The 11,265-nt window shown below is 41.9% G+C and overlaps 1 protein-coding gene across 1 annotated transcript; it reads left to right on the top strand.

The window, feature by feature from the left end:
* The first annotated feature begins 30 nt into the window (after positions 1-30).
* LOC111842207 (rho-related GTP-binding protein RhoF-like) lies at positions 31-11,182 on the top strand. Its single transcript, XM_023808594.2, has 5 exons — positions 31-4,036; positions 5,960-6,047; positions 9,094-9,203; positions 10,136-10,270; positions 10,597-11,182. Exons 1-5 carry the CDS (start codon positions 3,902-3,904, stop codon positions 10,759-10,761), a joined length of 633 nt encoding a protein of 210 aa, XP_023664362.2. The 5' UTR covers positions 31-3,901; the 3' UTR covers positions 10,762-11,182.
* Positions 11,183-11,265: the final 83 nt, after the last annotated feature.

The raw sequence follows: 11,265 nt of genomic DNA, 5'->3' as shown, positions 1-11,265 counted from the left end.
CTCTGCAAACTGACAGCTTGGCGAGCGGCAGTAATCTGAGAGTCTGGCCGCACGCCAGCCGCGCTCGGCCACGTCGCAGCTCGCCGCGCGCCACCGCACCATATATGGTCGCAAAAGTAATGTCAGACGCGCGGCGCGGCGGCTCGAGCAGTCTGCGCAAAGGGGAATATGCAGACCGATGCTTCTGCTGGCTCCTTTCTTTTCCCCCCCGTTCTAAGAATATTTGATGCCGAGATTCGACGTATTTCTCCAGCAACAAAGAAGACTTTCACAGATGTCAGAAACGCAAGATTTTATCTACCCAATATACAAAAAAAAAAAAAATCTGGAAATTTTCCTTTGTGTGTCTGTGTGTTTACGCCAAAGCAGCTTCAGGTGATTTTCATCGGTTAGTGTGGCGGGAGGGGGGCGTTGTTTTATATTCAGTGGACGTAAATAGCTTTATGATGTGTGCAAGTTCAGTTAATCTTTAAATATTCTTTTTACTTTGGCTATTAGATAAAGAGCAGATGTAAAAGCCTGAGATGTAATGACTAATCGAAAGTTTAATTTCATCATCAATTTAATTACATGCGGTATATACATTTAACACATGAAGAACGTACAAATTTCCTTTCTTTGTTGTCAGCAAGTTACAGGGTTTTGGCTCATGTCCCAGAACAGGGGCGGGTAATGAACAGAGCAGGAATTCTCTGGCGCTTCCTACAAAACACCCTTTGTCTGTCGGCGGCAGGACATTACTGTGTGACGGTCATCAGACCAGGAGGCCGGGATCAGCGCTTCGCATAGCGGCTCTAGCGTCCGAGGAGTCCTTCTCCTGTGCATTTTTATCTCAAAAGAAGACGCCTTTTTCCTTCCTTTCCTCGAGCGCATTGACTGCTCCTTAACATTCACAAGCGTGGACGCGGTGCAAAAATTTCAACGAGCTACCGGCCCCCTAACTAGCCTTTTAGGACCATGTCTACCACATAATTCGCGACGACGGGTCACAAGGTCAGCACTGTGTATTGTCTGAATTCTGTGGGATTTAAAATATGCCTTAAACAGTTTCTTTGTCACTCCAGCACGAAACTGCCGGAATTCTGCTTATTTAATATTTGCGACGTCACAATGAATTTAAATGTACATTGTATGATTGTCGAATCAAACGAACGGCTGTTGAGAGAGAGAAAAAAGCACCTTTACTGTGTGTTTAAATAGGTAATAGAGTACAGTCTGGCTGAGAATAAAATTATACAATAATAGCTCAAGGGCCATAATACATAATAGGCTACAATTCAAGTTTTTGTTATCCGTCCATTTTGTCTTCGCAAAGGTAACCACGCTTTGGCGTGAACCAGCTCGAAAGGTACAGAAAATTTCTGACAACCGCTTAAAGGTACAATACAATTTACTTTCAGAAACAAAAGGTATGTAAGGCCTCCAAAACGACGTACACTCTTAATGCTTCTGTTAAACTAATCATAAATGTCCAACCAGTTATATGTACCCTACGTAAATTATCAATACATGTTTATTTTTTATTCTGATTTATATATAAATTATTTCCAACCCGTTTTTTTTTTAGATTACAACTCAATCAGGATCTTAGGACATCAGGTCATAAGCCAGTAACATAAGCATTGCGTTATTAACAAACATCAAGTCGACGTAATATTTTAATAAATGGCTATTATCAAATAATGTTAAACTTGGTCTTCCCAACCTGCACAATTGTTACTTAAATAGAAACTTTGCTGCAATCGGAATAAAGTACAATTGATATACCTTAAGCATTTACAGTATCTTTTCATAACACATTAATTTCCCTGCTACGGGAAATGCCGTTGGTTGTTATTTTTATGCATTTTTTACGTTTAATTTATATATTGACTCTAAGATGAGTAAATAAACCTTCTAGATCGTGCTTCAAATTGGCCGGTAGCCAACTCCATTGTGAAAAGCATTAGTACGTAAACGACGTGAAATATCCACATATTTTATGTTCTAAATGTGATCCACATGCGACTATGTTAGGAACTGGTTTTACGTTGTCACGCAAATACCTCGGAATACCGGTTTAACCAGTGGTGGTGAGTGGTCGGTTTCACTGGTTACTGTGGGAGTGACTTTGCCCGGAGGTTTGATCCTAAGCGGGTTACTGGTAAACACACGGAAAAGCAAACAACACTATTGAGTAATATGGTATTTGGCTCTTTGCAGTAAAACGTATAGACTTGGTCATGTGGCCCAGTGATAATCTGTAATTGAATCATGAACGAAACGAAACATAAACTATGTAACGGACCTGAGGGCACCAGTCATTTGAGGATGATCGCAGAAATAGAGTCTTGAAAGAGAAAGGAAACCATGCAAGTCTCAAGCTTCATGTGGATTTAAACCTGGGCGTCTCATCGAGTTCTGCTTCCATGGTTTCTGTCCCTGTACAAGATTAATTAAGTGTTGGTGAACGTTGCCGGGATCGGAATCATAAATGGCCACCTGTTAATATTTATAGCTTTAAATTGGAAGTAACTGCTCGATTCATTGTAAACAGTTCGATGGTGGGTGTCAAAATGGCGACCTGACTTGTAAATGGTGTTCGGCCTGCTAGCTCTCAGTATCAGGTTAATAGTGGTAGCGCGTTTCTGAAATGCATTTGTTATTTACATGACACAACTTCTGATCTGTCAATACAGACTATGGAAAAGTTTATGTTTAATTTCCTACACTACACAGAGTGAATGATATATTCTTTCTAGTAGTCCAAACCTGCTTATCTTCATGTATATAATACGAACACGTGAAAACTCTTAGTGCCCACAACGTTTTTGTCTTTTGGTATTTTATTACTTATTTTAATGTCGGTGTTTTCGCACTCCTGTCCTACTATATTTCTGTGTTTGAACCGAAAGCATTAGATTAGTTTAATGGCTCAGTCTTTTCTTTTGTACCGTCAGCATTTTTGTTCATTTTGGAGTGATAATAAAGTTTTTATTTTGCCAAACTGACTCCATGTGATCTTGATGATGTCATTCCTCTAGGTGGCATTGAAGCGCCAATGGTCTTTATTACATGCTTGTCCTGTTTCTGTCTCTGTCTCCCTGTGAAGCACATTTGTGCACATATTTTGCCCCCAGGAACAGAAAGACGGGGGGGGCTTTATAAATTCATCTTTTGCTTATTGTGATGCTCTTGCACCAGGCATTTTTATTATTATAATAGCTCTTGGAAAATGAAAATAATGTCCTTCATACAGTATAAACATTATTGGCTAGATAACAATATATACTAGATTGATTTCCATCTTTGAGTGCTGATGAAACAATGTCTTCCCCTCTAAAGTGTAAAATGCTAAGCAGTGGTGTTTGTCTGTAAGCGTGGCGTGCAGATGTGGAGGGGAAGTGAGAGGCGGGCTGTGGGAGACCCACTCCTGTTTTTCGGTCCACATTCTGGCCAGTGTGCATGATGCTGGGGTTGACAGAGAGGGAGGTGTTGAGGTGTGTGTTGGGGGGTACCTTCTGGAGCAGAAGCAGCACCTGTTTTCTGCCAGATAGTGAGACAGACCTTCTGAATAAGGTATGCGGGGTGAGTAGGGCGTGCAACCGTGTTCACGTAAGTGTGAGACCACGGAAGGCCTCACCGCGCAAGGGCTTCCGGACAGACTTAGAGGAAGTAGAGTTCCACATTGTGAGAAACTGAAGCTCAGGGGTGGGACGGCTGTCAGGATTATGCTCCATCTACCTGACAGCAGCAGAACACCGTGTTGCCCTGTCCAGAGGATCCTCTTGCGCGTTTCGCCAGAGTCCCCTCTTCCATGACGGAGGCTCCAGCAGCCGGACGCCTAGCTTACCGGCGGGTGAAGTGATCACACCTGGACCTCTTCCCAGCATTCCACCAGCTTTAGCTGCTTAACACCATCATGGCAGAGAATGGCTCTGCAGTCGGCGGCAAGGGGGGGGTCCACGTGGAGGAGCTGAAGATTGTGATTGTGGGGGATGGGGCCAGTGGAAAGACCTCCCTCCTCATGGTCTACGCCAAAGGGGACTTTCCAGAGGTAGGTCTGTCCAAGCAGCCAGAGGATTTCTGCTCTGGCAGCTGGTTAGGCTGCATCTGTAATGTTTGCCGACTCTCCTCACGATCTTGATAACAGCAAATGCGGCTGTACGGTTCACCATTCGACAATGGCTGAAATTGTATTAACGTGTCATAATTTGAAGAGTTGTTCATTTATGAGACATAAAAAACAGGTGTGCAGCAGTTCCAGGTTGTGGCTTGTTTCATCAGCGTCAAAAATATCTTATCGCCATCTTTATAAGAGAGTGCTGCTTTTCATGTCCAAAAATGAAACCCATTTAAACTCAGTAATTAGACACAAAGTCATTTTTTTTGTGGTGAAACAACAATTGAATTTTGACCTCAAAATTTAAGTGAAATTGAATAAAAATGTGGAATTAAATATGTAGATTTAAATGTTTTTTTATTCATATATATGTAAATTCTGTATATTTTGCATAGTAACTTTAATTATCCACATTCATTTTTTAATCATGGTTTTTCAGATCTTATATTGCATTTATATGCTGCTTAAGCAGTATCCTTATTTCACTGAAACATGTTTTAATAGTTTTTCATGTAGATCCACAATGTGAAGATAGAACATACAAACCAAGAAAAAACATGGATGTCTTATAAGTCTTCATCTTGTTTGATCTGTCCTGTGGCTTTTAAACAGCGGATGTTGTATCTATCCCGCAGAGTGCCAGGCATCTCTGTATTTGACTGGTCTTTTTTTTCAGAAAGAATGTAGTATTGCATAATACATGTTTATTGAAATCAAAAATAATATTGCAGTAACTTTCATACCTGTAATTCTCATATGTATTTCCATGACACAAACAGCATTTTTTTAAATGTAAGCACCAATTAAATGTATTATAATGTATCACAAGATATCTATTTTTTATTTTATGTGACAAGCCTCATACTTGTAAATCCTATGCTAGCTTTTTAAAATGCATGAAATTTCAAACGTTTGAAATTTAGGCAATGTATTGCAAAAGTCAGCAATCGGCTATTGCATAAGACATTGTTCTTTTATTACTATTTTATCTCCCAGAGGAAATTGGCTTAACTGAATTTAAAAGTTGTCAAAAGCTTTCATAAGACATACAAAATACTTTTGGGTTCAATAGCTGGATTCTTCACGGACATATTTTACAGGGTGGGTGGGAAGAGCAGATGATTAATGTGCAAAGAATTTGGCAACAGTAAAACCGAAAACTTGAAGTGACCTTTTCAAGTTGTCATGGCAACACCTAAGTGGTTTTGTGCTTCACTACAACTTGCTAGCTCATTTATGAGGTTGTCCAGATCATTTTGGCACGTGGAATAACTTTCTGTGATCTTGCGCTTAAGTTAAAGCTGTTCATGTATGTTGTATATATGGTTGTTACCCCCTTGCTATTTGTACTTTAAACCAAAAGTAAGTAATCTTCTACAGGCCTGTTTATACAGCCTGAACTCTACTCCATGGTATTGAAGATACAACTATTTCCCCAACAAGCATCATTTGCTCCTTTGTGTTACCCCACACATTTGTGTTCTGTTCACATTATCTTGGTTTGGCAAATACTCTGCATAGGAGTCAAAAAACGAACAAGTCTCAAAGGTCACAGGGCTCAATACACCTAAAGTTAGTTGTCTCTCAAGAGCAAATCTCTTAAAAACATCTGGCATCAGTAAGATGATTTCAACCATATGTAGCACTTTGACAATAAAAGTAGGCAAGTATTTAATGCCTTTGGTGGTGGTTTTGCTGTAATTAAGGTCATTGTACCCTCTTTGACTTTATTTGTCTCACAGTGTAATTCTCTGCAAATATGCTGGGCTGGGCATTGCCACGTAGATATATGTCATCACCAGGACATTGCTTCCCGGACAGAAGTAATCATTTTGCTAATGATCTGGGTCATTGCAGAAATACGCTCCATCCGTGTTTGAGAAATACGCCACGACCGTGACATACGGAGGGAAGGAGATCCTGCTGCACCTCTATGACACCGCAGGTGAGTCCCCACGACGACCCCTGACAAACCACACTCCAGGCTGCCCAGCGTCTCCCTGTCAACACACCGATTACTTACCGGATGGATGGGGGAGGGGGGCAAATGTCCCATTGACCTCCAACATCTCAGCGTGTCCAAGAGCTCAGTTTGTACCCATATTAAATAAAAGCACAGGCTGAAAAAAAACAAACAAAAACTTATTTGAAAGATTATTGACTTATTTGTAAGATGGCTATCAGTGATTTCAATTGTGCCATATGTGGTCCCAAAGGTACAAACAGCATAAATATACCATCAATGGTATAAAATGTTCCTCAGAGTCCATTTTTGTGCCTTAAAAAGTACATTTATCTGCAGCTAAGGGTACAATTGGCAGGGGACAGCCCCAGTGACAGGCTAAGGTACAAGTTTTTACCCTTTTTTCTGAGAGTGCAAGAACTAAAATCAAGGTGACACATTTCACTTTTATTTGTTCACATAACAGTAAAAAGTATGAAAGGGGACTTAAAGAGTATAGTTGGTAGCTGGTAACTGCTAGCGGTTGCCATGGGTAGACTACCATTCCTCTTTAACCATGTTTAAATAAGGTGGAACAGAACCCAGAAAAAGGAGTCCTCAGGATCAGTTTGATGACCCCTGATGGTAAGCATGGGATTGAGCAGAAATCTGTCTCTGATCTTCCGTTCCTGGGTTGTCTAATACCTTTTTATAAAAGCTTGCTGGACATCTGAAGATGAAAGATTCACATCAACGTATTCAAGATGCTAAACACCATCTGATAATAGGTCACTACATGCATCACCCCTTCAGAAAGTTCACCCCTGTGCATGGACTCGTAGCACATGCACACCAGGACACTGGAATTCACTCTCGGTAGAGGAACCAGCTGCCATGGCAACAAAGGATGTGGTGACAGATGAGTTGTCTTCGTTTCTGCTCAACAAAACAGAAAAACAACTTTTAACATAGATAGCCAATCTTTCAAGAACCATCCTTTTTTTTTTTTTGCAATGTGTCACCGCAATGGGTAAATACTGCTTTTTTTTTTTTTTTTGTAATTCAACTTTTTATTGGATTTTCATTGAATTTTCATGTAAACAGAAAAAAAAACAGACCAGAACAGAATAGGCAGCATTGGTATTATACAATTATGCCGTTATGTGCCCATGTCGAGTATCCAACCAGCACAGAAAAAGAAAACAAAAATCTAAATGTTTCAGCAACCGCAACAGTACTTATGCCTCATCACAATACTGCTTATTTATCGAATGAGCAAGCAACTACAGTTCTTAGGAAACTGCTGTAGTGAATTCAACATGAGATGTAAGAGCGAAATTTAAAAATGTGTTAGTCGTGTCATATGCGGTGAGACAGGCTAACGATTGTTCAGACTTGTGTTAAAGTAGGCCGGACTTTTTGATGTGTTTTTGATCTCTTTGTCAAACTGTATCCAGGAGCTACCAAAGTTTGGAAACAGTCCTGGTTCAAGGGTGGATGTTTCAGCACAGATTCTTAGCTAGGGAAGGCAGACTCGTATAACCTTGCTTGTCATAGCAGGTAGCTAAATATAATCACGTATCAAATTATACTTCCATCCTCTCCTTCTTCTAATGCAGGATCATGGTAAAAACCCAGAGCCAATCCAGTGCAGCACAGGGCATCAGTTGACAGCCAGTCTGTTACATGGACTTGCAATTTTTTATTTTTATTTTATAAAGGGTTGATGTTAAAGACTGGTCAACTGTCAAATAACCATTTCTGCTAAACAGGATGTTAAAAAATAACATCCTTAGATAGCAAGAGGTATTGGGGTTTAAGACAAGAGTGGAGCTCTGGCCTCAAAGCGGGCCTAAGTACAGCCGATTATCTCCGACGCCAATGCAGCAATGGCGTTCATTGCTACAGGAAGAGGAAGCCTGGCTAAGGAAGTGGGTTTCTTTACGTTATCATCGTGCTTCAGTTTTAACTCGCCTCACGATGTCTAAAGATACCGTGGAAAAAACTTTAAACAAGCTCTCTTGCTTGTTTTTGCGTGATGGGGGTTATTTAAGGTTTTCACTGTGACATGTGGGACCGGCAAAGAAAATGTACACCAAAGCCACCTGATGATTTAAATCCCCGCAGTTTGTGAAAGGGGCAGAAAAGTTTGTCTCATGATAGCGTCGCACCTCAGAATTGGTCGGGCAGAGCACACGGGCGCACACGGTCTCCTCAGCACCAGGAATGACCCCGTTTTGCTCCAGAACCAGAAAGGCTGACGGATCGTACATCCAGAAATGCCTTTCTGCACACCATGCATGTACTGAGCTGATATTTTTGCACTTGTGGTTTTCCTGTTACTCTAAATGATTCTGGCCGTTCTCCTCTGACCTCTGAAGTGTTTTGCCAGCAAAACTGCCATTGACTGGATGTGTTTTGTTAATCGCTCCAATCTCTGAGAAGTGTCGGCACTGCAGCGTGGAGAGTCCTGAGAGCTCGACAGCCCGGCTGTCCCCGGGATGCTGGGGCCCCCACATCTGGCACAATTGAAATCACTGATAGCCATACAAAGACTTCCTTTAGAATAGTGATATTTTTGTCACCCCCCCCCCCCCCCCCCCCGGGGAAAATGTCTTTGCATAAACCCTATATTGCTCTCCAGGAACCACACAGACAGCAAGCTTTTGGGTCACAGGCATCATTCAGACAATGTCCAGAGCCCCTGGGGCAATTGCAATCCTTGGTCCTTGCTCAGAGGCCCAATGGTGGCATGCTGTGCTGGCCATGGGATTTGAACCAGTGACCTTCCGAGTACGGGTATAGAGTCCCAGCCCACAAAGCCACTCAACACCCCAACTTCTTAATGTGTTTGCATGTACATAAATATGCTATCTGGTAGAAATGTATGCAGTAGAGCTGCTGTAGATCTTCGGTATTATCAGACACGTCACCTATGTGTCATTCCGCAACCTGAAGTGTCCTGGGGCTGGGTGGTTGCACAGCACTTTCAGAAAATCTTTACGGCACAAACCAGACAGTTAACTCATTGTGAGTGTTTGTGTTCCAGGACAAGATGACTATGATCGCCTGAGGCCTCTTTCCTACCAGAACGCGAGTGTGGTGCTCATCTGCTATGACGTCACCAACCCCACCAGTTTTGACAATGTATTGAGCAAGGTAAAGGCTATTTCTCTCACCCCGATTGAATGTTTTGTGACTAAACAGCCTTGCATCACCCCATTGGAATGCTGCACCAAGCTGATCATTATAATACAAAGTGGCATGAGATGCATTGTGGGATATAGTTTTTCAGAGCATAAATTCAAAGTCAGATTCCGGGCTATATTGATCTTGTTAAGTATCCCATCTGAAGGTACATTATGATGTGGGGGAACCACATTCTTACCAGATGCCAACCAATCACCCGGCACACTCCACAAAAACAGGAACACGTATCCAGTATGGTGTTAGCCACATGGCACAGAGACAAGGGCGTAACCTTGGGGTAAACATGATGGGGTGGTTGAGGTCTTCACCCATTTATTGATTATTTGTGGGAGGCTGGTTTTGATCATTGAGGGCATTACAACCCCCCCCCCCCCCCCCTCCTCCCTGTCATTTCCAGCCATGCACACAGATGCCTTTACTGCCATACCTTTTAAGGGGGGAGATTACGAAAATGTCACGTTTTTCCAAATCAGAACTTATCAGCTGTAGGTGATAAGTGAGCACATGGACTACAATGCCCGACTACACAGTTTTAAAAAATAAAGTTTCAGATTTCAATTGTCACATGTATTCCGAGGAACACGGTAAAATTCTTGTACCGTTGTGGGGTAGGACATCGTGTCACAGGACAAACAGTAGTGCAAAGACAGATGGGACCATGTTGGACAACAGCAGATGCTTTGAAAAATATATACATATTCAGCACGCAAGGATTATACAATATGCATATTTTCACAAAGGTTTGGTATGAAAGCTTCTTTATTAAAAACATGGATATTAGATGGATGTACAAAAAAAAGACCATCACCATTAGCGACACTCCTACCTATGCTTTCAGCTGTATCTCTTGGATTTGACACTCTTATCTCACCCAATCACAGTGGTACCCAGAAGTAAACCACTTCTGCAAAGGTGTGCCCTTCATCCTGATTGGCTGCAAGATTGACCTGAGGAAGGACAAGGAGAAAACCAGGAAGCTCAAGGCCTTAGATCAGGCTCCTATCACTTATCTTCAGGTACATAAGCCCTGTTCATGCAAGCTAGAGTTTGCATGTTCTACCTCTACTCAAAGCCTTCTGGTTTCTTACCTCAGTCTGGGAGCACACTGTTAGATTAACAGATGTCCCTAAAAGCTGTGTTTTGTAACTGTCTGTGTCCTGTGATTCTATCCAGCCACTATATTGTTTTAATGGGAAAAGTGCTATAGTGCTAAAGTAGATCTTCCCACCAGTCACCTTATAATCACTCCTGCCACTGCTGTGTTCATAGCAGTGACACCATAGTCTTCTCAGCATCCAGGACAGTGCTGCGCAGCCACCAACCCGCTCTCTCATCTACACAGGGTCAGGAGGTGCGGGAGCAGATCAACGCCGAACTGTATTTTGAGTGCTCTGCCAAGTACCGGGAGAACGTGGAGGACATTTTCCTGGAGGCTACGAAGCTGGCGCTGGCAGCCAAGCGAAAGGCAAAGCAGAGGTGCAAGAAGAGGACGTGTACCATCCTGTGACCGTGGGGAAGGCACAGGACCCCCTCCGCTGCTTTGCGTGTCCTTCTCTTGGTTCCGGATGAGTGACATGTGCTCGAGAATAGGAGCAGTAGACTGGAAGCCTGGAGCTACACAAAAATGTTTTACACTGTCAGAAAAAAAGAAGGTACCGATTTGTACCTTTGCTTGTCATTGGGGCTGTACCCTGTAGGTAAATATAACTTGTACTGTACCAGTGAGGGTACACCAATGTTGTTTGTACCTTGTACATGTTGTTTGTACCAGGTGGCACCCCATGGATTCCCTTTCTTCCGCTGAATGTCAGGTGAAAATTAAGATATTTGTTTTTAAACTAGGCTGTCGACCAGTTTGTAATTGTATGAATTGTTGTAAAAATAATTTGAAGAAAAAAAATTTTATTAAATAAGTTTAATTTTTACAACATTCAGATGAAACATTTTTGTTGTGTTGAAAACAGGGCAAAAAAACTATGAAAAACAATGTGAAAGTATAAGGAAGGGTAAT

The sequence above is a fragment of the Paramormyrops kingsleyae genome, chromosome 7 (assembly GCF_048594095.1).
Source record: "Paramormyrops kingsleyae isolate MSU_618 chromosome 7, PKINGS_0.4, whole genome shotgun sequence".
NCBI lineage: Eukaryota > Metazoa > Chordata > Actinopteri > Osteoglossiformes > Mormyridae > Paramormyrops > Paramormyrops kingsleyae.
This window is presented reverse-complemented; position numbering and strand designations above follow the sequence as displayed.

Bases quoted from the DNA above. Each gene is read 5' to 3' on its own strand.
- LOC111842207 (XM_023808594.2), top strand. From the start codon at position 3,902: ATGGCAGAGAATGGCTCTGCAGTCGGCGGCAAGGGGGGGGTCCACGTG. The intron at 6,048-9,093 runs GTGAGTCCCCAC...TTTGTGTTCCAG, and splicing joins GCACCTCTATGACACCGCAG to GACAAGATGACTATGATCGC. The intron at 10,271-10,596 runs GTACATAAGCCC...TCATCTACACAG, and splicing joins CTCCTATCACTTATCTTCAG to GGTCAGGAGGTGCGGGAGCA.